Source organism: Gracilinanus agilis, chromosome 4 (assembly GCF_016433145.1).
Source record: "Gracilinanus agilis isolate LMUSP501 chromosome 4, AgileGrace, whole genome shotgun sequence".
Lineage (NCBI taxonomy): Eukaryota > Metazoa > Chordata > Mammalia > Didelphimorphia > Didelphidae > Gracilinanus > Gracilinanus agilis.
The window spans coordinates 250,111,173-250,133,836 of NC_058133.1; the positions used below are offsets into that span (position 1 = coordinate 250,111,173).

The 22,664-nt window shown below is 40.4% G+C and overlaps 1 protein-coding gene across 1 annotated transcript in view; it reads right to left on the reverse strand.

The window, feature by feature from the left end:
- The window catches only part of DNAH2 (dynein axonemal heavy chain 2), a 152,805-nt gene extending 140,051 nt beyond the window's left edge, over positions 1-12,754 (reverse strand). The window contains exons 1-4 of the mRNA XM_044672676.1: positions 12,688-12,754; positions 10,961-11,104; positions 8,702-8,766; positions 218-388 (exon numbers count right to left, since the gene is read on the reverse strand). Coding sequence (XP_044528611.1) covers positions 218-388; positions 8,702-8,766; positions 10,961-11,090 — 366 coding nt within the window. The 5' untranslated portion in view covers positions 11,091-11,104; positions 12,688-12,754. The remainder of the gene's footprint in view (positions 1-217; positions 389-8,701; positions 8,767-10,960; positions 11,105-12,687) is intronic.
- Positions 12,755-22,664: the final 9,910 nt, after the last annotated feature.

Here is a 22,664-nt window from a genome sequence, read left to right on the forward strand (position 1 = left end):
AGATTAATGATTGCAACTCAGAATGGATGAAATGAGGCAGAGAGGGCTATAATCATAAAGAAAAAAGGTAAGTAAAGATCCTGCAACTGATTGTGGCTAGATAAGTCATAACCTCTCTCTGGATCTCAATTTCTTCCTTTGTAAAACATGGAGAACAGGTCATCCGGGGATGCTGAGGTCCCTGCCAGCTCTGACAGTTTATAATTCTATAAGGTACCTGAAGAGACATCCCCAATTCTAGCTTGAGTCCTGCAATGGAATCAATGAAAACAGTGATAATGGGCTCTAAAGGCTCCTGTATAAAGTGATCCAGGGTGAGATCATGCTCCTCTGTCCATGTAGCATCTGCCAGGCCTGTCAACACGATTCGACTTCGGAAGAGTGACTTCTGTCAAAGAGAAAGGACAAAGAAAGCTAAGATGACTCCTTAAGTTCAACCCACAAATGATTTGAGAAGGTTTGTGCAATAGAAATGGAGGGGAACTAGAGTGATTTAAGCTGAAGAAAACAAGGTAAAAAAGAAACAGATTTCTAATCTTTGAAGAAATCTTGAAGGAACAGATATTTAGGATCGACAATAAATTACTCTCTGTCTATAAGAGTAATGACAAACTAGAAGGTGTTACAGAGAATGACCAAGTATGATATCTTCTAGAGATTTTCCACTTATGTCTATAGATATTCAATATAATAATTCAACATGATAACAGCTACCATTTATAGAGCAGTTTGTGGTTTATGAAGTGTTTTACATTGTTCCTCACAACAACTCTGGCCTTCTAGGACTGGTTATTAGCCCCAATTTACATATGAGGAAATTGAGGCAGATAGGGGTTAAGTGACTTCCCCAAGGTCACACAACTAGTAAGCGTCTAAGCCCAGATTTGAATTCTGGTCTTCCTGACTCCAGGCCTAGAACTCTTTCCACTGAGTCACTTGGTCATCAAAAATTATACCAGTAACTTTTACAGAAATGAGACAGCTGAAATATAGGAATGTCTAGGCTATCTACCTAGATGAGTAAAAAAAAAAAAAAAAAAAGGAAAGCAAAGCAAAGCAAAGCAAAGGAAAGGAAAGGAAAGGAAAGGAAAGGAAAAGAAAAAAGCTCTCATACACTGTGTGGATTAACATATTTTTTTCATTTTTTTAACTATCTTTTTTTTCTTGGCAACATAGCTAATATGGAAATATGTTTTGCATGACTTCACATATATAAGGAGTATAACATTGCTTGCCTTCTCAATGGGAAGGATGGAAGGGAGAAAGAGAATTTTGGAATTCAAGATTTTAAAATAAATGTTAGAAAGAAAAACTCTAACATCTTACAAAAAACTTTTTTATATTTTAAAAACGAAATTTAAAAAATAAAGTATGTGTTTCTTGAAACTAGAAGGGGGAGCTCTCATAATAAGTAGTGGGAATTAAGCATACTGTGGGGAACAGAAGTACTTTAAACTCAATGTTACACTGTTCCTTCTTATTAGACCGTGAGCTCTTTGAGGGCAAGGACTATATTTTCCCTTTTCTCTCTCTCATCAGAAGATTCTGGGAAAATGACAGTATGAAGGGTAGGAGAAGATGAGGGGGAAAGATGCCTAAGAATAATCCAGATCACAGTTAACAACAACAACAACAAAACTAAAAGAAAAATGTCTAGTTTATAGATCATTACAGATCAAAGGATCTTAAACAGGGATACACACACACTCACACATATACACACACATACCCCAAGGCATCTATAGATAGATTTTGGTGGGTCTACAAACTTGGATGAGGTAAAAAAAATGTATCTTTGTTTCAATACAATTGTTTCCTTTGTAATCCTATGTATTTTATGTATTTAAAACATTCTGATAAAGGGGTCCACCTACCATGATATTGGTATTCTGATAAAGGGTCCATGATATTGAAAAAAAGGTAAGAGATCTTCCTATGGATGGATGAAAGGAAGCAAAATGGGAGGTAGAAAACACCGAATTCAATATCCATTTTGGAGTAGCTAGATGGTGCAATAGATAGAGCATTAGGCTTAAAGTCTGGATGATTCATCTTCTTATGTTCAAATCTAGCCTCAGACACTTATTGGTTCTATGACCCTAGGCAAGCTGCTTAACCCTGTTCAATTTTCTCATCTGTAAAATGAGCTGGAGAAAAAAATGGTCAACCACTCCTGTATCTTTGCCAAGAAAACTCTAAATTGGGTCATGAAGAATCAGACATATCTGAACCACAATAACCTTTCCCATTAGACTATGAGCTCCTCTCAGGCAGGGATTGGTTTCTTCCTTTCTTCCTATCCTTTACACAGTGCCTGGCACATAGTAGGTGCTAATAAATGCTTTTTGCTTTCCTTATCCTAAAAATTGAAATAATACCTCAACTACCTATCTCACTGAATGATTGATTATGAGACAAATGAAGTAATGCTTTTTAAAATAAAGTGCCTTGACAGTTTTAAAACATCATATGAATGTCAATATTGTTGTTAGTGACACTCTGCTTTGAAATTCCTGAAAGCCATAAAGTGGGTCTAAATTGGGATTTTGTTTGAAGTAGCAGGTAGATAGGAGTAATCTTTGCTAATCCCCTCAACTATTTGGAATACAATGTTTAAATTATTTAGCCTCAATAAACCCACACAAATCATCAGCATTTCTATATATTTCCAACATATCCCAGCAGCAAGAGTTAGAAAGAGAAATTCCATTTAAAATCACCCTAGACAATATAAAATACTTAGGAATCTATTTGCCAAGACAAACACAGGAATTATATGAACACAACTATAAAACACTTTCCACACAATTAAAACTAGATCTAAACAATTGGAAAAACAATAATTGCTCATGGGTAGGACAAAGCTAACATTATATAAATGACAATCCTACCCAAATTAACTTACTTATTCAGTGCCATACCTATCAAAGTACCAAGAAACTTTTTTACCGAATTAGAAAAAATTATAACAAAATTCACTTGGAAGTGTTGTACCCAAATTTTAATACCTAACCCAGGTTCATGGCCGAAGGAAGAATCACACTGACAATGCAATATGCAAGAAGAGGTTCATTCTTTACTAGCAATAATAGCTAGGGTCGCTAGGCAGAGAGGCGTGCCTGAACGACCCCTTGGAATTCTCAGCCAAGAGTTTATATAGAAATGTTTGGGGAAGGGGGTTGGTACATACATAATTATCAAGGTAGTGTCAGGGACAGGTGGTCAGGAAGCATCTGGGGAGGGGGGGTTTCAGGGTCAGGGGTCTGGAAGCATTTGGCAAACATACATTAAATAGGCAAATATTGTAAAGCAGGCAAACATAGACAAACATTCCTCAAGAAAGTTAATATTCATCAGATAAGATAGCTTCAGTTTTAGGTTTATGATAGGGGGAGTTAAGGAAGACTGTGCTGGGAAACCTTGGGGGCTAGGGGTAGCTTGCCCAGGCCAGAAATAGTTCAGTAGACTGCCAGACTGATTTTTAAATCCAACAGAAGAACAAAAGATCAAGAATATCAAGGAAAATAATAAAAAAAAATGTGAAGGATGGGGGCCTAGCAGTATACAGATCTTAAACTGTACTATAAAGCAGTGGTCATCAAAACAATATGATATTGGAGAAGAGACAGAAGGGAGGATCAGTGAAATAGCCTTTGGGGTAAATGACCTCAGCAAGACAGTGTATGATAAACCCAAAGATCCCAGCTTTTGGGACAAAAATCCACTATTTGACAAAAACTGCTGGGAAAATTGGAAAACAGTATGGGAGAGATTAGGTTTAGATCAACATCCCACACCCTACACCAAGATAAACTCAGAATGAGTAAATGACTTGAATATAAAGAAGGAAACCATAAGTAAATTAGGTGAACATAGAATAGTATACCTGTCAAATTTTGGGGAAAGGAAAGATTTCAAGACCAAGAAAGAGTTGGAAAAAATTACAAAATGTAAAACAAATAATTTTGATTACATTAAATTTAAAAAGTTTTGTGCAAACAAATCCAATGCAACCAAAATTAGAAGGGAAGCAACAAATTGGGAAAAAATCTTTAACAAAAACCTCTGACAAAGGTCTAATTACTTAAATTTATAAGGAGCTAAATCAATTGAACAAAAAAAATCAAGCCATTCCCCAATTGATAAATGGGCAAGGGACATGAATAGGCAATTTTTGGATAAAGAAATCAAAACTGTCAATAAGCACATGAAAAGGTGTTCTAAATCTCTTATAATTAGAGAAATGCAAATCAAAACAACTCTGAGGTACCACTTTACACCTAGCAAGTTGGCTAACATGACAGCAAAGGAAAGTAATAAATGTTGGAGGGGATGTGGCAAAATTAGGGACATTAATGCATTGCTGGTGGAGTTGTGAATTGATCCAACCATTCTGGATGCAATCTGGAACTATGCCCATAGGGCTTTAAAAGACTGTCTTCCCTTTGATCCAGCCATACCACTGCAGGGTTTATATCCCAAAGAGATAATAAGGAAAAAAGACTTGTACAAAAATATTTATAGCTAAGCTCTTTGTGGTGGCAAAAAATTGGAAAACGAGAGTATGCCCTTCAACTGGGGAATGGCTAAACAAATTGTGGTATCTAATGGTGATGGAATACTATTGTGCTCAAAGGAATAATGAACTGGAGGAATTCCATGTGAACTGCGACCTCCAGTAATTGATATAGAGTGAAAGGAACAGAACCAGGAGAACCATAATACACAGAGATGGATACACTGTGGCACAATTGAATGTAATGGACTTCTCTATCAGCAGCAATGCAAGGATCCAAGACATTTCTGAAGGATTTATGAGAAAGAACACTATCCACAGCCAGAGAAAGAACTGTGAGAGCAGAAATACAGAAGAAAAATAACCGCTTGACCACATGAGTTGATGGGGATTGTAATGATATTTTGCAAAGCAATATAGAAAGCAAGATGATGGATAGTTACCTGATTAGAACATGGAATGGCCTGAGCCTGGCAGGGGCTGGCTTGTGCCAAATCAGATGATACTCAAGTATAAAAGGGAGGATTTGAACTGAGACAGGGTCTCAATCTGAGATATTTGGGGGAGTGGGAGGTTTGTGATGGTGGTGAGCGTAGGCCTTAGATCAACTTGAATTACCAGCAAACTCCTATGATACCTGATCCTGTGATATCTTTATACTGAGTAACCTGTTCCTGATTCATACTCCAAGAAGAAGCAACATCATCTTTCAGCAAAATAACCCAATTTGGGTAAACCAGTCTGGCCCTGCCACGCTGGCAACTAACTGGCAATTATCAATTGACCACTGATAATCTTGATTACCTTCGATTCAAGTACCATCTTTGTCAGCATTAGATCAAGAACTTCCTGTTATCCTGCTCCCCTCCTGAGCCTGAAGCACATTAAATCTTTGAACTTACTTAGATTTGTGTCAACTTTATCTTGAGGCTTAGTGATTGTATCCCTGGGACATTTGAGGGAAAGGAGAATAGTAACATTCATAGCAAGATATAATCCGCAGTCAAACTCTAGCGTTATCCTTCTAGGCCAGATCACAACTTAAGTATTACACTTAGGTACCACCCACACACTCACTCATCTTCAGCTCCTCATATCACCAGGACCATTATAACAGGATATGATTAGGAATATAGATTCTAAACGAACACCCTAGTGCAAATACCAATAATATGGAAATAGGTCTTGATCAATGACACATGTAAAACCCAGTGGAACTGCACAATGACTATGAGAGGGGGGGTGGAAGGAGGGGAGGAAAGAACATGAATCATGGAACCATGGGAAAAAATTTCTTAATCAATAAAAAGAATTTAAAAATAATAAATTATCTAGCTTCAGAAAGGGGATGAGAGAAGGGCTATAAGGAAAGAAGGAATGAGAAAAGCCCTAAGTATGAAAGTAATGGAATGTTAACATGCCATAAGAAATGACAAAAATGGATATTTTCAAGGGGAACTGGGAAGACTATTATAAAATGACGTAGAGTAAAGAGAACAGAAGGAGAACAATTATAAAATAATAACAAAGAGAAAAGTACTCTGATCAATGCAATCCTAGACCAGGAGTCCAAGAATGAAGATGAAACATCCACTAAGCTCCTGACAGGCAGAGTGAGGTTAGAATGCAGAAAGAGATATTAATTTCTTTAGACATGGTTAATGTGGGAATTTGTTTTGATGGACTATTCATGTTTGTAAAGAGGGTTGGTTTGTTTTTTTGTGTTTTTTTTTGTTAATTTTCTCAATGAAGGAAGGTGCAATGAGAGGCATAAATTATGTTTGTAAAAATTAAACTTTAAAAAACAATCTAAGAAATTAAGATATTCGGGTCACATTAAATAGTTTGATCAAACAATCTCTAATACTTCTGACAAAGTTTCCCTTAGTCCACCTGTTGCAAAGAAAGGGAAGAGATACCAACAGAATATATCCATTCCTTACTTAGAATTTCCCATTACCAGATCATTCATGATTGTTTCAACAAACTAAACTTGTGAAAACTAGGGAGGAAAGGAAACTAGAGAGAATTCTACATGGAATCAATACTCCTCTATAGGCCTTTCAACACTATCAACATTTATGAAGCTCATTTCATCTCGGTAGGGAGATGAAGGGTCCAGAAGTTCACACAAAGCAAGGAAAATGAGGTGACACCAGGAAAGGGTAAAGCCTGTCTTCAAGTATACAAGTTTTTGTACCACTGCACTTCAGAAGGGGACCTCCAGATGACCACATGAGGAAATGGGGCAGCTACTAGAGCCAGACAAAGCTGCTTAGATCAAACTAATATTTCCTATTCATTATGTGGACATTTTTTGATAGCTGACTTTGGGATTAGGGAGTGCTGGACAGCAGTGATTGAAGGTCTTGTGGTAACTAAGATCACAAAAGTCACATGGAATATCTGGAAACTGTTAACCATTGTAAATCTCACTGGACTGTAAGCCCAAGCAAGGGAGACAGATTCCCTTCCCCATGCTACCCCTTCCCTTGTTTATACTCTGGGTTGTGGGCCCCAGATGTAAGTTTCTCTCCCCTTATTCCTTTTCTTTTCTTTTCTTTTCTTTTTTAAACCCTTACCTTCTGTCTTAGAGTCAATACTGAGTATTGGCTCCAAGGCAGAAGAGTGGTAAGAGTAGGCAATGGGAGTCAAGTGACTTGCCCAAGGTCACAAAGCTGGGAAGTGTCTGAAGCCAGATTTGAACCTAGGACCTCCCGTCTCTAGGCCTGGCTCTCAATCCACTGAACTACCCAGCTGCCCCCCCCCATTCCTTTTCCATATCATGTGGGTGAGCATGGCTCAGGAACTGACCAGCCATAGCTGAAAAAGAGGGTAAGCCAGAGAATTTCTCAGAGAAGGATGAAAGCAGAGAACTCTATATAAGAGCATTAACATTTTCGCTTTCATTTTCTGTAAGCCATGTGGCCATGATATGATTAAATGCCTATGTCCTATGGATGTGGGCATAACTAAGAGAGGAGATTCTAGGAATGAAGCAGAGTCATCAAATTCCATATTCTGAGCAGTATTTAATAACATTCCCTAGTTGAAATTCCAAAGGGTAGATTTCAAACTGTTCAGTCATGCACAAGAATATTATCTAAGCTCTCATTGCAGTGATAGACCAGGAGTCCAAAAGACAAGATGAAACATCCCACTTACTGCCTGACAGAGAAAGGTGATGAACTTAAATTACTTATTTACTGGCGCTGAGACATTATCAGTTGGAAATAAAGCTGGAGGTCAGTCAAGAATACCATCTGGCTATAGCCTTGGGTACTCTAAATACAACCCAACTAGGGAGATGTGGGAACCAACCCAAGAAAAGAAAAAAAAACTGCTGAGGTTAGACTGAAACTCACCTAAAAAGAAAGACTAATGAATGTTAACAACAAAAAGTATTCCCAACATGTGATATTTTTGGTTCAATCTGTGTAAATGGAATTAGCTCTAGCCCAATTATAGTCAAAATTCTACTTACCCTAGGCATCTAGATGATATCATCCCCACCTCCCTTAGTGGGGAGGGGAGATGAGTTACCCACATGTGACAATAAGTAACAAATCAAGAACAAGGGACTGCCCAAATCTGTGTAGAGGCTGCCATTTGTCCACTTGAATTAGAGGTGGACCCACAGGAAGTGACGAGAGACACTATCTCTTCAAGTATGTTGGTTACTTCCGGTTGAGGCAGTTCCCACTTTGAACTTGGTGCTGAAGGTTCTCGGCTAAGACCTCAGGCTGCTTCCACTCTGAATTGTCACGTGGGTAAGGTAGGCTGACTTCATTGGCCTACCCTGGCGTTTCCAAACTCTGCCTTAAGTATGCTTATAGCCTCTCTTATTGCTATGGTATTGTGACTTGTAGTTTAGTTTAATTAGCCTTTTAACCTTCTCTCTCCGTCTCCATCTCCACCTCTGCAGACCTGGACTAGTCTCTCCCTCTCTCTATTTCCCTACCTTTTACCTTCCTAATTGTAAATAAACTACCTTAAACCCCATCCTGACTTGGGTCTATTTTAATTATGGAATCAATCTGAATTGTTGATTCCTGGCGGCCACACTTTAAATATATATATATATATATATATATATATATAAAATACTTATAATCTCCCCTCTTACAAGTCCTTCTATTTACTTGGATGGAGGAATGTTGAACTCGAGGGGATCCTTCAACTTACCACATCTACCGTTTCCACAAAGAACTCTTCTTCGATTATTTCTTCTTCTTCTTCTTCATTTTCGTCTGAGGAAAACCAAAAAAAGCATGAGGGGGGACAGCTAGGTGGCTCAGTGAATAGGAGATGAGAGGTCCTAGATTCAAATCTGGCCTCAAATACTCTCAAGCTGTAACCCTAAGTCACTTAGCCCCCATTGCTTAGCCTTTATCACTTTTCTGCCTTGGAACCAATATTTAATATTAATTCTAAGACAGAAGGTAAGGGGAAGGAAGAGGAGGAGGAGGAGGAGGAGGAGGAGGAGGAGGAGAACAACAACAACAACAACAACAACAACAACAACAACAACAACAAAGAAGAATGGTTCGAGATATCCAGCTTCTCATTCTCCATTTTGAATCCATATCAAAACCCATTAGAATAGTTCCATGGGCCCCAAAAGTCTTGCCTTAGGAATCAGTCTGCTTCAAAAACCCCAAGTATTTTACAATCATTCCCATCTCACTCCTATCAACTCTCTCTCTTGGTTGTCAGTCTCAAATGTTTCTATTTATTTCCCTTTTGATTGTTCCTTACAAAGGAAAACCAAATGAATCTTATTCTTATTAATCTTATCTTATTCAAGCTCCCCAGATACTGACACAGACAGTCACAGACAGACAAAGTCAGACAGACAGACAGACAGACAGACAGACAGACAGACACACACACACACACACACACACAGAGTAGAGGCTGAAACTTCCTGACCAAAGGCAAGGAAGGAGCAGAAAGATTTCAAATAGAGAGGAAATTATTTTCCAGGCAGGTGAGGACAAGTAAAGTCAACAAGCTGTATTATACAGTTTATGTTAGGACATACAACTAAGAGATATGACTCTTGAGGGTCAGTATATTATAGAAAAAATAATATGGAATTGGGATAAACATGTAGAAAGCTGGGAAGGAGAAAGAGACTGCTTCAAGAAGGAACTGGAGTTCTACATGGAGTGAAGGTAATCAATGAGAAGAGAAGTGAGAGAAGAGTGTTTTAATCTTTGTTCTGTGGACTGGATTGGGCCTTTCCAGGTCTAGGGAGGCTAGGAAAATAAAATCAATTCCAGGATTGCTTTGGAGGTTTCTATCCTTTCAGATTTAGTAGTTAAGTCTAACCTTTACTCCCTTTCCCCTTCCTTAGATGGGCTCTCATATCTCCCCAACAGAGTTATTTCAAAGACTCCTGAAGCTCTAACAACTATATCTCTGATTGCTCCCTTCATTTAAGGTCTCCAGTTTTTTTATTCCTGAAATTGTCAACCTCAGGGACCAAGGATACTTTAAGCTGCTTTCATCTGGACAAAAAAAAAAATAGAATGCAAATTATATTCTTGCATATTTTTCAAATCCCTAAACCCTAGGACAAAATACTCATCTGGACTTAACCCACTGCCATGGCCACACTGACTCACACCCTCAATATAGGCCTTGTTTCACAGAACCAGCTACATTATAGTACCTACAAATCTATCCAGGAATTCCCAATCCAGTAATGTGGTACTCTGCTAGTCATTATTTGTTGCCTCCCTTGTCTAGGAAAGAAGACAGGAAGCAATCTCAGGCCCCATCTCCCTTCCCTTCTTCCCTCCACAATGATAGTGCTGCTTTCTCTGCTGCCTACTGCCCCTAGCCCTAAGTCCCTGCCAAGGTGGGGGGTGGAAGGTAACAGAGCCTGGAACAAAAAGAGAGAAGCAGCTCAAAGTCTCAGGATTTGGGAGGGGTGGCTGTGGAGGGGACAGTGAACAAAGCAGGCTGGGTTTCCATGGAAACAGGTTTAATGGGAGAAAAGAAACACTATTTGTTTTGCCACCAAGGGTGGAAATGGAAAAAAATGAGAAAAGGAAAAAAAAAGCTCAGGCTGTCTTCAATAAGGAAGATAGGCCTAGGAAAAGAAGAGCTGGAACCCCCCACAGAAAGCTATAGCTGGCAAGTTCTTAGCACATTAATGGGAAAATTAAGGGAGGCAGAGGAGGCTATCCAAGAGAAAAATTTTGGTATGTCTAGGATTCTGATGAAGTCAGGACTCAATTACTTATTGTTCAAGCCTTCATTTAATTCTTGCTTTTTCCCAAAACCAAAAATTTCTTGTTACCGTTCCCTAGCTATTATTCCTAAATTCAAACTTTCTACCCTCAAGTAGCTCTCTCATGCTCCCTAATCCCTAATTCTCTTACCAATATTCTCTCCTAAAGAGGTAACATGGCCCTCCCAAATATGTAAACATACCTGGCAAAATAGAAATTTCTTCCCTGGGAGGCTCTGGTTCTGGGATTACATTTGTCCAGGAACTTTGAGCAGACTGGACTGATGACCGGGAAGCCATTCGACGCTTCCTATCAATACTGATTTTGGACATGGTGCAGGTGAGACCTGGAGAGATGCTACAAATTATAAGTGGCTAGCTGGGTCCTTTCTCAAAACTCAAATTTCCAGCACAGTTCTGTTGTTCACAAATAAAAACTAAGCCACTATGACATACTGTATACAATTAGGTTTTAGCTGGGGAGCACCAATCAATTCAAAGTACTCTGTGCCCAGGATTGCCAAATTGTCTCTTTCTTGAGGAAGCCAGCTTCCTCCGTTAAGGGTTAACCTTCCCTGGATGTCTATCTAAGGCCTCTTAAAGAGATGAATTAGGTGGAAGTCTTTTCTGTCAATTCCATATGTTTGACCAGAGGTACTGAGAATGTGGGATGTCCAGGAAAAAGTAACTGGTATTTTGATACAGTTACCTGTATCTGTCACCTCTCCTATTCATTTGCCATAATTGAGAACAATGGAATAGCAGGGAAAGAAGATAAATCAGGAGTTGCCCCCTCCTTTTAATCAGTTCCCAATGTATCAAACAACTGAGTTAAAAACTTTTCTTCCCACTTTTAGCACTTTCTGCCCCAAGTTGTTTCCTTTATAAAGATGGTAAGATAATTGTCTTCACACTAAAGCCTCCAATTCCTCTTAACAAAAGGAACAAGGAAAAGCTAAAGAGGTCTGAGTAAGTGAATTTTCTCTTTAGTGAATTGGAGCACAATTGGCCAGATAATCATAATAAATGAGGAAGATGATGATATCTGCCCTGAAAATAAACTCAGACATTACTATCAACAGCAAGAAGGCTGGAGGTTAATCATCAAGGTCTTCCTAATCATATTATAGTAAGAGACAGATATAGAAATGGTTATTGCATCTTCTCTCTTAAAGAGAGGCTTTTAGATTTCTCCACAATCCCTTTGAATTTTCAGTGGAGGGGAAATACTCAAAAGACTAATCTGTGGGGGTAACAAAAGCATGTAGAAAGGTTAGTATTCTTTGTCTCTTCCTTGAATATCTACTGAGCAACTTGGCTTCCGTACTTCAAAAATCAGCCTCACAGAACCAGCCACCTGTTGCTTTCCTTCCTCCTCCCTCAGAGGGACTTATCCTAGGTTTTGAACTTCTGATTTGGAGGATTTGTGCAGTGCTCCAAAAGGAAGCAATCTGTTAAATCTACATATCAATAAAAACCAACTTCCCAAATGGCAATTTTCTTTACCATTACCCTGTGAAATCTCATTCCACTTCAAGCCTAGTTTCAGACCTGTTCCATGTTTCTGGACTCAATCACTAGTCCCCAAATAGAGTTTACTCTTCTCTTTAGAAGTGCTTCACTCCATTCCCTGCTGAAGACCTACGACCAAAGATTACGTATGCAAAGTGCTTTGCAAATCGATGTCAATGTCAATTTTTGTTGTTCTTACGACCCAAGAAAAATGTTCTTTCTTCAAAACCGGCCTCTTCAAGAAGGAAGGTTATCCCCCTTTAAAACCCTTTAAACACCCATTCCACCCTACCCCGCCTCATTCCCTTTAGCAGTTCCTCCCTCCCTCACCTCACTTCGAAATTCCCACATCCAGAATGACCTCTGCTCCCCACAAGTGCCTCCGACCCCCCCACTCCCACCCCCAGCCCATAGTTACCTTCACCCTTTGAAAACTATTTTCCCTTCCCTCCCTTTCACCGGCAGACCGTGTTGCTCCGATTCGGAGTTAGCCCCGCGTGGCCAAGGCCGGCGCGCGCACCCCACGCGTCGCCATGGCAACCTCTCCCCTCCCCCCCTTCCCTCCGCTAGGAGGTTAGAGCCCGGCCCCGGGAATGGGGCGGGACCACAGCGTGAGCACTCCACGACCTGGGAGCAAGAAGAAAGAAGGGGGCGGAATCATTCCCTCCCTAGCGCCTCCTACACCCCCCCCCCAACACATAGACACCCTCCTAAGGGCTTAGGCTCTGGGGTTTTGCGGGCAATTGTGAGGAGTGAAGTATACAGGTCCCAGAGGAACAATGAAACCCTCTCCCTCCACCCCACCCCCGGAGTTTGTGGGAATCCGAGTGGGGAACCCCGGCGCCTGCCCACTGGGCTGGCTGCTCCCTGAGGCAAAGTTGACTGCAGATGGCGCCTTGACTCAAGGGGACCTGCTACGCTGCAAGACTCAAATTTCGCCTCACTCCCCCGGCCCGGGATTTCCAAACGGCCCAGGACCCCTCTGGGTCTGAAGGAAAACCTGGAGCCGAAGCTCTCCCATCCGCTCCCTTCTCTTTCTCCCTACCTTTATTCTGGACGGGAGTCTAAGACTCCGAGAGAAGGGGGGGCGGGGTGAGGGGAGAAAGAGAAGAAGGGTAACTGAATTCCTGAGATGGAATACGGATTGGATTTAAACTTGGGGGCTCAGTGGGAAGGAATGTATATTATGGGTCTGGAAAACCAAAGTGCGTGTTATGGCGGGGGTGGGGGAGATTGGGAGGAGAGATTAGACTTTTGTGGAAAGGTGGGTCTGAGTCTTTACCCCTTTCTTCCAGTTGGGACAACACTGGGATTTGGGGAGGGGAAGCAATTCCCCTAAGGACCCCCTCCCCGGGGGAGGGGTGACTCTTAGAAGAGCATTATGCCCACTAGAATCAAGGAGAGGAGGGTAGGGATGCAGTTTCGTTGTTTTTCTTTGCTTTTGAGGAAAGGAAGCAAAGCCTTAAAGGAATCATTGGCAGTAGATTGGAGGTAGTAAAGGACTGGGGGAGGGAGGAGAGAAGGAGAGGTGTCCGTGCTTCTCCATTCTCTGGTTTTCCATCAATAGTGCCTAATTAAGACAAAGACTGCTGCAAGCCCACTGATTACATTTCCATGTGGAGCTGAGCTGATGACATTTTCTTTGCTGAATGGGAGGGGGGGTTGCGGGGAGCTGGCACCTCAGCATCCCCCTTCTCTGGTGCCAGCGTCGTGGGGGCTGCTCTTCACACCTGGCAGGCTCTCAGATTCTCATTATGCCAAAGTCTGCCATGGTGAAAAGCAACCGACCCAGGCAAAACCCAGAGTGGGAGGAAACTGCGTTTTTGTGGTATGCCTCACCCTGTTTGAGATCATGCTTCTTAAGAACCTTAGACCTCATCAATCCCCTCCTTAGCAGAAGAACTCTTCTACTTAATGGAGAAAATAAATATGGGCAAGTTCTGTGGGCTTCTCACATGTCATCTGCCAGGAGCACCCTAAAATATCTACTCCACAAGTCAAATCTTTTATGCATCATCTCCCTTTCTCTTTTCTTTGGATCTAGTCCATGAAAATGGAGGATATCCTTACCTTTGGGAAGCCTGACCTCTCCTTGTGCCTTTGATCTCATCCTTCCTATCTCTGTAGAGATAGAACTTGGGAGTCTCTGAAATTTTAAAAAATATTTTGAAAACTACTTCAATGTAATTTGTTTCCTTTGTAATCCTATGAATTTTATGCATTTAAAGACAGTATTCTGAGAACAGGTACATAGGCTTCACCAGACGACTAGAGGGGTCTATAACCAGAAAAAGATTAAGAACCCCTATTCTAGAGCTCTCCCCTTTGATTATGTCCCCTCTTCAATGTCTTATTATCAACTGACTCTTTCCCTGTCTTCAAACATATTCCAATTTTTTTCCAGCCTTAAAGAAATTTCCTTTGATTACAGCTATATCTGTTCTTCCTTTCATAACTAAACTACTGGTAAGTATATAGGTGCCTTCTTCCACCAGAAAAGCACAAAATTAGTTTGTAATTTAGACATTAAGGGTTATAAGCAATTAGTGGAGCATGAAAGAAATTACCTGTCAGAGGTATGACTAAGGGGGAGAGTTCATGACCAAAGAAGAGAGAGACAAAATAAATTCTGATTACATAAAACTAAAAAGTTTTTGCACAAACAAATCAAATGCAGCTAAATTTAAAAGAAAACCAGCAAACTAGAAAAAAATCATTTTAGCAAACTTGTTTTCTGATAAGTTTCATTTCTAAAATAAGGGAAATTAGTTAAATTTTCAAGAGTAAGAGCCATTCCTCAATTCATAAATGGTTAAAGAGTATGTTTTCTGAGGAAATCAAAGCTATCAATAGTCATTTTTTAAAAATGCTCTAAATCACTAAAAATTAGAGAAATGCCAGTTTAAACAATTTTAAGGTATCATATTGATTCAAATGACAAAAAAAAAAAAGAAATTGAATGCTGGAAGGGATTATGTGAAAATAGGCATACTAATGCATGGTTGGTAGAGCTATGAACTAGTCCAACCATTCTTGAAAGCAATTTGGAACAATATCCAAAATGATTATTAAACTGTACAGACATACTGCTTCTGGGATATAACCCAAAGAGAGAAAAGAAAGAAGAAAAACACCCAGAGGTACAAAAATACAGCAGATCTTTTTGCAGTGGCAAAGAATTGGACATTGAAGGGATGCTCATCAATTGGGGAATAGCCAAACAAGTTATGGCATATGAATTCAATGGGATATTTTTATTCTTATAGTCTAATGATGAGAGGGACGGTTTCAGAAAAACCTGGGAAGACCTGAATGAACTGATGCAAAGTGAAGTAAACAGAACCAGAACAATTTACCCACTAACCAATACTATAATATCAATTCTAAAAGATTTAGGAACTCTGATCACACATTAACTAATCATAATTCCAAGGGACTCATTATGAAACCAGTTGTCTACCCACAGACAGAAAAATTATAGCCTCAAAGTAAAGACTAAAGCATATTTTCTTCTTTCTGTTTCTTTTTTTGGGGAGATGGTATTAGGGGAACATAGCCAATGCAGAAATTTGTTTTGCATGGCTATATATATTTATAATGGGTTTTGTTTTTCTTGCCTTGAGTATGACATTATTTGCTTTTTCAATGGATGGGGGAGGGAAGGAGAGATTTTAAAACTCAAAATTAAAATGATATATATTTTTTAATTTCATCCCTATGAGTAGAGAAGTGAGAAAGGAAGAAAATGTGGAATTGAAAATAAAATAAAATAAAAATTTTTTAAATATGTTATCTCCACTTTACTGCCTACTCCCTTGCAACCTAGCTTTAAAGCTTACCCCTCCACTAAAACTGCTTTCTCCAATGTTACACCACACACTTGATCTCTTAACTGCTAGCTGATGATCTATTTCTCAGTCCTTATCCTATTTAACCTCGGTAGCTTTTGTCATTGTTGACCACTTCTTTTCATTTTCCTTTCCTGGATCACCTTCCATCTCCCATTTACTAAGGATTCAAAAGCTTCTATCCTGGGTCCTCTTCTTTCAGTATATTCTTTCCCTTGGTAAATCTTATCCACTCCCATAATTATCATCTCTCTACAAAGTTCTGTAGATTTTGTTGTTTAGTCCTGTCTGATTATTTGTGATCCCATTTGAGATTTTCTTGGCACAGATACTGGGGTGGTTTGCCATTTCCTTCTCCAGCTCATTTTACAGATGAGGAAACTTAGGTCCTGAATCTATATTTGAAGTTGTAATTTCTCTTTGGAATGTCAGTTCCATATTACCATATTGCCTATTGATTATTTCCTCCTGGAAAGAATGTCTGAAATGCAACTCAGTACCTTAACCCTACCCAAGCCTTCTCTTCCAAACTGTCCAAACATCCTTCTAGTCACCCAGCTTCAAAGCTACAGAACCAACCTTGACTCTTTCTGTTCTCATTACTATTCATGCTGATTCTTATTTCCTCAGCATCTCTCCCATCTTATCTCTTTATTTTGAGTCACGTAGCCACCCATTAGTTTACCCTAATTCATAGAAGTATAGACTTAAAAGCCAACTAGTCAAATCCCTTTATTTTATAGATGAAGAACTGAAGCCCAGATCAGATAAAGAATTTGTTCAAGATCACACAGTTAACATTTAAGAGAATGAAATTCAAATCCAAATGCATTACTCTTTCCATTGTACCATTCTGCCTTTTAATCAGGCCCTTTATCATTTCTCTAAGAGCCTTCTAACTGGCCTCCCTGCCTCCCAGTGTTTGTCCTCTCCATCTTCCAAGAAAATGCCAAATTAAAATTTCTAAAACATAGTTTATATCAGAATTACTCTACTGCTCAGAAACCTTCATTAGTTCCAAATCACTTTTATGACAGGACCAAAGTACTCCATTTCCCAACAACAGGGATTTTCCCCCAAAAGTCAACAAAGCTGTCCTGGGGATCTGATAGAGCCCAACATGCCTTAACATAGATTCCTGATCACCTAAAAGAATAAAATTCCCACTCGGAGTAAGAGCCCCTCCAATTTGGTAGATGTGTAAAGGAGTCACCATACTCTCCCCAATGACTAAATCTGTTTCCATATGGGGGGGGGGAGGCAGGGGGCAGAAGCTAAATACTACTGTATTCTTGGTTGCATATCCTTGCTGTGTTAAGGCAAAGCAAATAAAATGCAGACCCTGGGGCTGGTGTTTAAAGCCTTCTACACACCTGGCTTGGAGGCATGGTACACAGGTGGCAGCTAGGTGGCTAGAGCACTGGGTCTGAAGTCAGGAAACCTCATCTTCCTGAGTTCAAATCTGACCTCAGACAATTACTAGCTATGTGACCCTGGGCAAGTCATTTAACCCAGTTTGCTTCAGTTCCTCATCTGTAAAATAAGCTAAAGAAGGACTTGGTAAATCCCTCTAGTAGCTTTCTAATGCCCAGACAACTCAAAATGGGGTCTTAAAGAGTTGGGCACTTCTGAAAAACAACCAAATGACAATATTCCAACCAAACTAGCCACTCCTCTAAATTTTGACATTCCATTTCCTGCTCTGTGCTCTGTCCCTCACACCTGGAATGTCTTCCTTTCTCAACTTCTTTTATAATCCCTTGCTTTCTTTAAAATTTGACTCAGCAGAATGCAGTTAAAAGCATATGATTTTTCAATTGTTTATTTGGTTTTATGTTTTGAGTTTGGGGTTTTATAAGATTACTCATTAAAATAAGCAATATGGAAATATGTTTTGAGTAATAATATATGTATAACCCAAATTGAATCACCTGCCAACACTAGGAGGGGGAAAGGAAGGGAAGGAAAGAGATCAATTTGATCATATAACTTAGGAAAACTTGAGTGGAAATTTGTTATTACATGTAATTGGAAATATATATATATGTGTATATATATATATATATATATATATATATATATATATATAATTTGACTCAGATGCCAGTTTCTATAGGAATTCTCTCCTGAACCCCACCAATTACTAGAGCTTTCTTCATTTCTATACTCATTGCATCCCCCAATATAATATAAGGGGATAGACTTTTTATTTTCATCTTTTCGTGTTCAGGTCCTAGAACACAAGTAGGCAATATATCGCAAAACCTCTTCACGGAGCTCATTCTCTCTTTAATTTTTTATTCCAGTCTCCAAAGAGGTGGCCCTCCCCCTCACATGTACACTCGATGCCATCCCCCATCTTATTTTCTTGCAGATTGCTCTCACTAATATCTCTTCTGTCTAATCCACTAGTTCCTTCCCTGCTTCCTGCAAACTCTCTTATCCTTAAAAAAAAATCTTCACTAGAAGCTAGCATAGTCTATCATACTATATTTCTCCTCTTTCGTAGCCAAAGTCCTGGAAAAAAAAAATCTATACTCATTGCTTCTACTTCCTCTCACCCCTTTGCAATCTGGCTTCTGATTTTATCATTCAGCTGAAATTGTTTTCTCTAAAGTTACCAGAGTTCTTAATTGCCAAATTTGATAACCTTCTTTCAATCTTCATCCTTTTTTGACCTATTGAATGGCATTTGACACTCTTGATCACCCTCTGCTCTCTTCTCTGGTGACACTGCTTTCCTTTCTTTCCTCTTGGTTACTTGTATTCCTTTTCAATCTCTTTTGCTCGATCTTTAGCCATACGATGCCCCCTATATATAGGTGTATCCTGCCAGGCTCCATCCTGGGTCCTTTTCTCTCTCTACCTTCTCTTAATTATTGGCAGCATCAGCTCCCATGGCTTTAATCTTCATCTCTATGTAGATGATTTCAAGGTCTTTATATCCTGTCCTTAGCTCCATTCTACATCTCCAGCTAATGGCCTTCTGGGCATTTTGTACTGGATGTCCTGTGGAGTTCTCAAACTCAATATATCCAAAACAGAACTCATTATATTCCCCCTAAAACTCACTTTATTATTGTCAGTGGCATTACTATCCTTCCAGTTACCCAGATTTGTCACCAGCCTGCTGTTGGGTTTTTTCACCTAAGTTTCTACTTTCCCAATTTCTTTCCCTCTCTCTCTTTTCCTCTCTCTCTCTCTCTCTCTTTTCCTCTCTCTCTCTCTCTCTCTCTCTCTCTCTCTCTCTCTCTCTCTCTCTTTCTCAAACAAGGTTAAGTGACTTGCCCAGGATCACACAGTAAGTATCTGCAACCAGAATTGAATTTAGGAAGATGAATCTTCCACATTTTAAACCCAATGCTCTACCCATTGCACCACCTAGCTGCCTCTCCCAATCTCTCTTGAATCAGTTCCCTCTTTTTCTACTCAAACAGCCACCACCCTAGTTCAAACTGGAATCTTCTCTCACCTGGAGTTTTGCAATAGCCTTCTCAACTTACCAGGCCTAGAATTCCTCTCTCTTCATCTCCAGTTTTTGGAAATCCTGTTGTTTCTTTCAAAACTCATCTTAAGTGCAACTGTTTATATGAAGCCTTTCCTGATTCCCCAACCACCACCCCTCACTACTCTTCCCTCCTCTATTTCCCTGTATTTATTTTGCATATACTTATACAAGGTGACCCAAAGATTTTAATGAAGTTTTATGCTATTCAAGTTTATTAAAGCTTAAAAACAGCACTGAAACTTTTGGGACACACTGATTATGTGCATGTTGTCTCCTCAGATTGGATCTGAGCTCTTTGAAGATAGATGTTTTATTTTTTCTCTTCTCCCCATCATCAAAAGCAGTATCTGGCGCACAATAGGTGCTTAGTTAAAAAAAAAAAGTTCCTTGATTGATTAATTGAATAATTGCTTTTATCAAATTAAGTTTTTCATACAGCCAGTGCTTCTGCATAGACTTTTCATCTCTGTGGGGAACCAAGGCCCAGGAAATTTCCACAGAGGGAGAGAGATAAAGGAGAATTTGTGAGACACCCCACTAGAAGCGAGACTTCATAGATCCTCTCTAGGACAAAGAAAGGACATCAGAAACTATACTGTCCCAAGTGTACTCCGAAGCAGAAAGATACTCAATAAGAGGAGAGGGATGAGATCTGTACCCTTTGGTATCTAGAGTTGGTTTTCACACTCCCAGGCTCCCATGACATAGATCCAGGTGGTGACTGCAAGTGCCATCTTTGCTGCTACTCCAGGCAGAGGCTCAAACAGCCAGTGACTAAGTAAGAGTATTGGAGACCAGAGCTGTAGGAGAGACCCTAATCCTAGAGCAGGAAAGGGGATAGGTGCCCTAAGAAAGAGGGTCCCCAAAACCGTTATGATTCCCATTGGGCTGGGGACCTGGGAGGATGCCACAGATCCGCCACTGCCTCTCTGAATTCATTTGTCCATGATAGAGTGCGGGCACACCGTTCCATTTATTCCTTTCCACTGGCAAATAGAGTGGCCCCTGGGAAAGTGGGATGAGGTCTAGGAGGAGGCTGAAGGTGAATAGGTATCAAAGATTTCCTTTACTTTTATGCTATGCTCAATGAACTGTGTGACTATGGTATGCTAACCCACTAATGTGGATTCCACTTAAGCTAAGGGAGAAGAATCCCTTCTCGGTGGGATGCACATGTGCTGTCTAAAGTATACAGATTTAATCTTTTTGAATAATATTCCACTTCCTTGCCTAGGTTTAATTCCAGATCCTTTGGGGGGTGGGGAGGGAGGCTGAAGCAAACCACCACTGAAGCCCTGGAATTTAATGGGGGAAAAGTCCCCAGGGTGGGAAGGGGGAGGAGCAAGCTAGATATTTGTAGGCTAAGCACCCTCTGGTGGCTAGCTAGAACACTACAAGCTTTTAGCCAAGATCAGTTGTCTTGACTTTTTTTTTTTTTTCTTTAAAACCCTTACCTTCCATACTGTATTGGTTCTAAATCAGAAGAGCAGTAAGGACTAGGCCGTGGGGAAAAGTAATTTGCCCAGGGTCACACAGCTAGGAAGTGTCTGAGGCTAAATTTGAACCCAGGTCCTCCAGACCTGGCTCTCTATCCATTGAGCTTCCTAGCTACCGACCCATCTTGTCTTTTTTATCTTTTAGACTTCAAAGATTCTGGAAGAGAGAGTAAATGCAATTCTCCCTCACTTAAATACAATTCGCAAAAAAAAAAATAAAAAAAAAATATAATTCGCTAGCAAGTCAAGACATGGCCTTGTGATGTTACTGGTCCTCTAAGAAAAGGAAAGATATTTTTTTATGCCATAAAAACTGACCATGCCCTGGGCTATAGTGGTTCAAATATTGTCCCTTGGTGTGCAACTCGGATATCCAATTCCTTTGCTGGATAACTTAAATAGTGACTGACGGTCTTTCTGAGGGCATTATTAAGGAAATAATCAGATCGGGTCTGAACTGCTGACACAAATGTGATACGCACACTTATGGCAATCTTGGACACCGCTCTCAAAACTGACACTCCCTCCCCTACAATATCTCTAGCCTCGGTCCAGCTTTGATCTCTGGCTTCCTACTCTCAGATATAGGGTATAGGAAATGGTGATGGAGGAAGGAGGTACCATGATCATTAAAGGGGATCTGACCTCACCTCAGAGCCACCTCTACGAGCTAGAAATAGGTGAAAAGTTGGAAGGTGGAACCTTCTGGGACTTCACTACTAGCTTGGGAGCGAGTAGAAGAGGGGAAGGGAAAAGGTCCATGAGAAGAATGAGAACGTATGAGGTTGGGGGGCTTGTAGAGGAGAGGAGAAGTAGAGTCATGCAGAGTCTAGAGCTGGAAGGGCTGGATATCTGGGTGCCCAAGGGAAATAAGGACTAGGTGAGTCCTGAACTCCATTTGCCTGGCTCTCTTCTGCCTCTGCCGAAGCTCCCCAGCTCTGTCCCCCACACACACACACACATTATGCTAACTAGCTAATCAGACATCTCTCTTTGTTAATTACCATGCAATCCATTAAAAGCTGCCGAAGCTCATCAGCAGAGATGGGAGTGGGATGGAGACAGTGAAAGAGGAAAGGGAGGAGGGGAAGTTGGGGGGCAAAGTGGAGGGGGGCTAGGGAAGGGAAGGAAAGAAAAGGAGGGAATGGGAAAAAGAGGGATGTATAGGAAGAAAGGGGAGGGAGGGAGGACGAGAAGGAAAAGAAGAAAAGCAGGGAGAAAGGAGGGAAATTTATAGCTGGGATATAGGGGATGAGACAGGTGAGACAGGTGAGAAAGGTGACAGCTGGAAGAGCAGGACTTCTGGGGTCCAAGATGGAGAGTCTAGAGCTGAAAGATTCCATGAGTGAAGCAGGGAAGAAACTCCCTTCCTGGGATCCCCTATTCTGATGTGCCCCCCTAGCCCTAGGATCTTGACTACTCCCCTAACTCTCATTCCTCTCTAGGACCTATCATTCCCACAGATCTTACCCCCCCTCCCCCCACCACCACCATTTAATAAGCTCTGTATTCTCACTGTCAATATTTGATTTCTCAGAGTCAT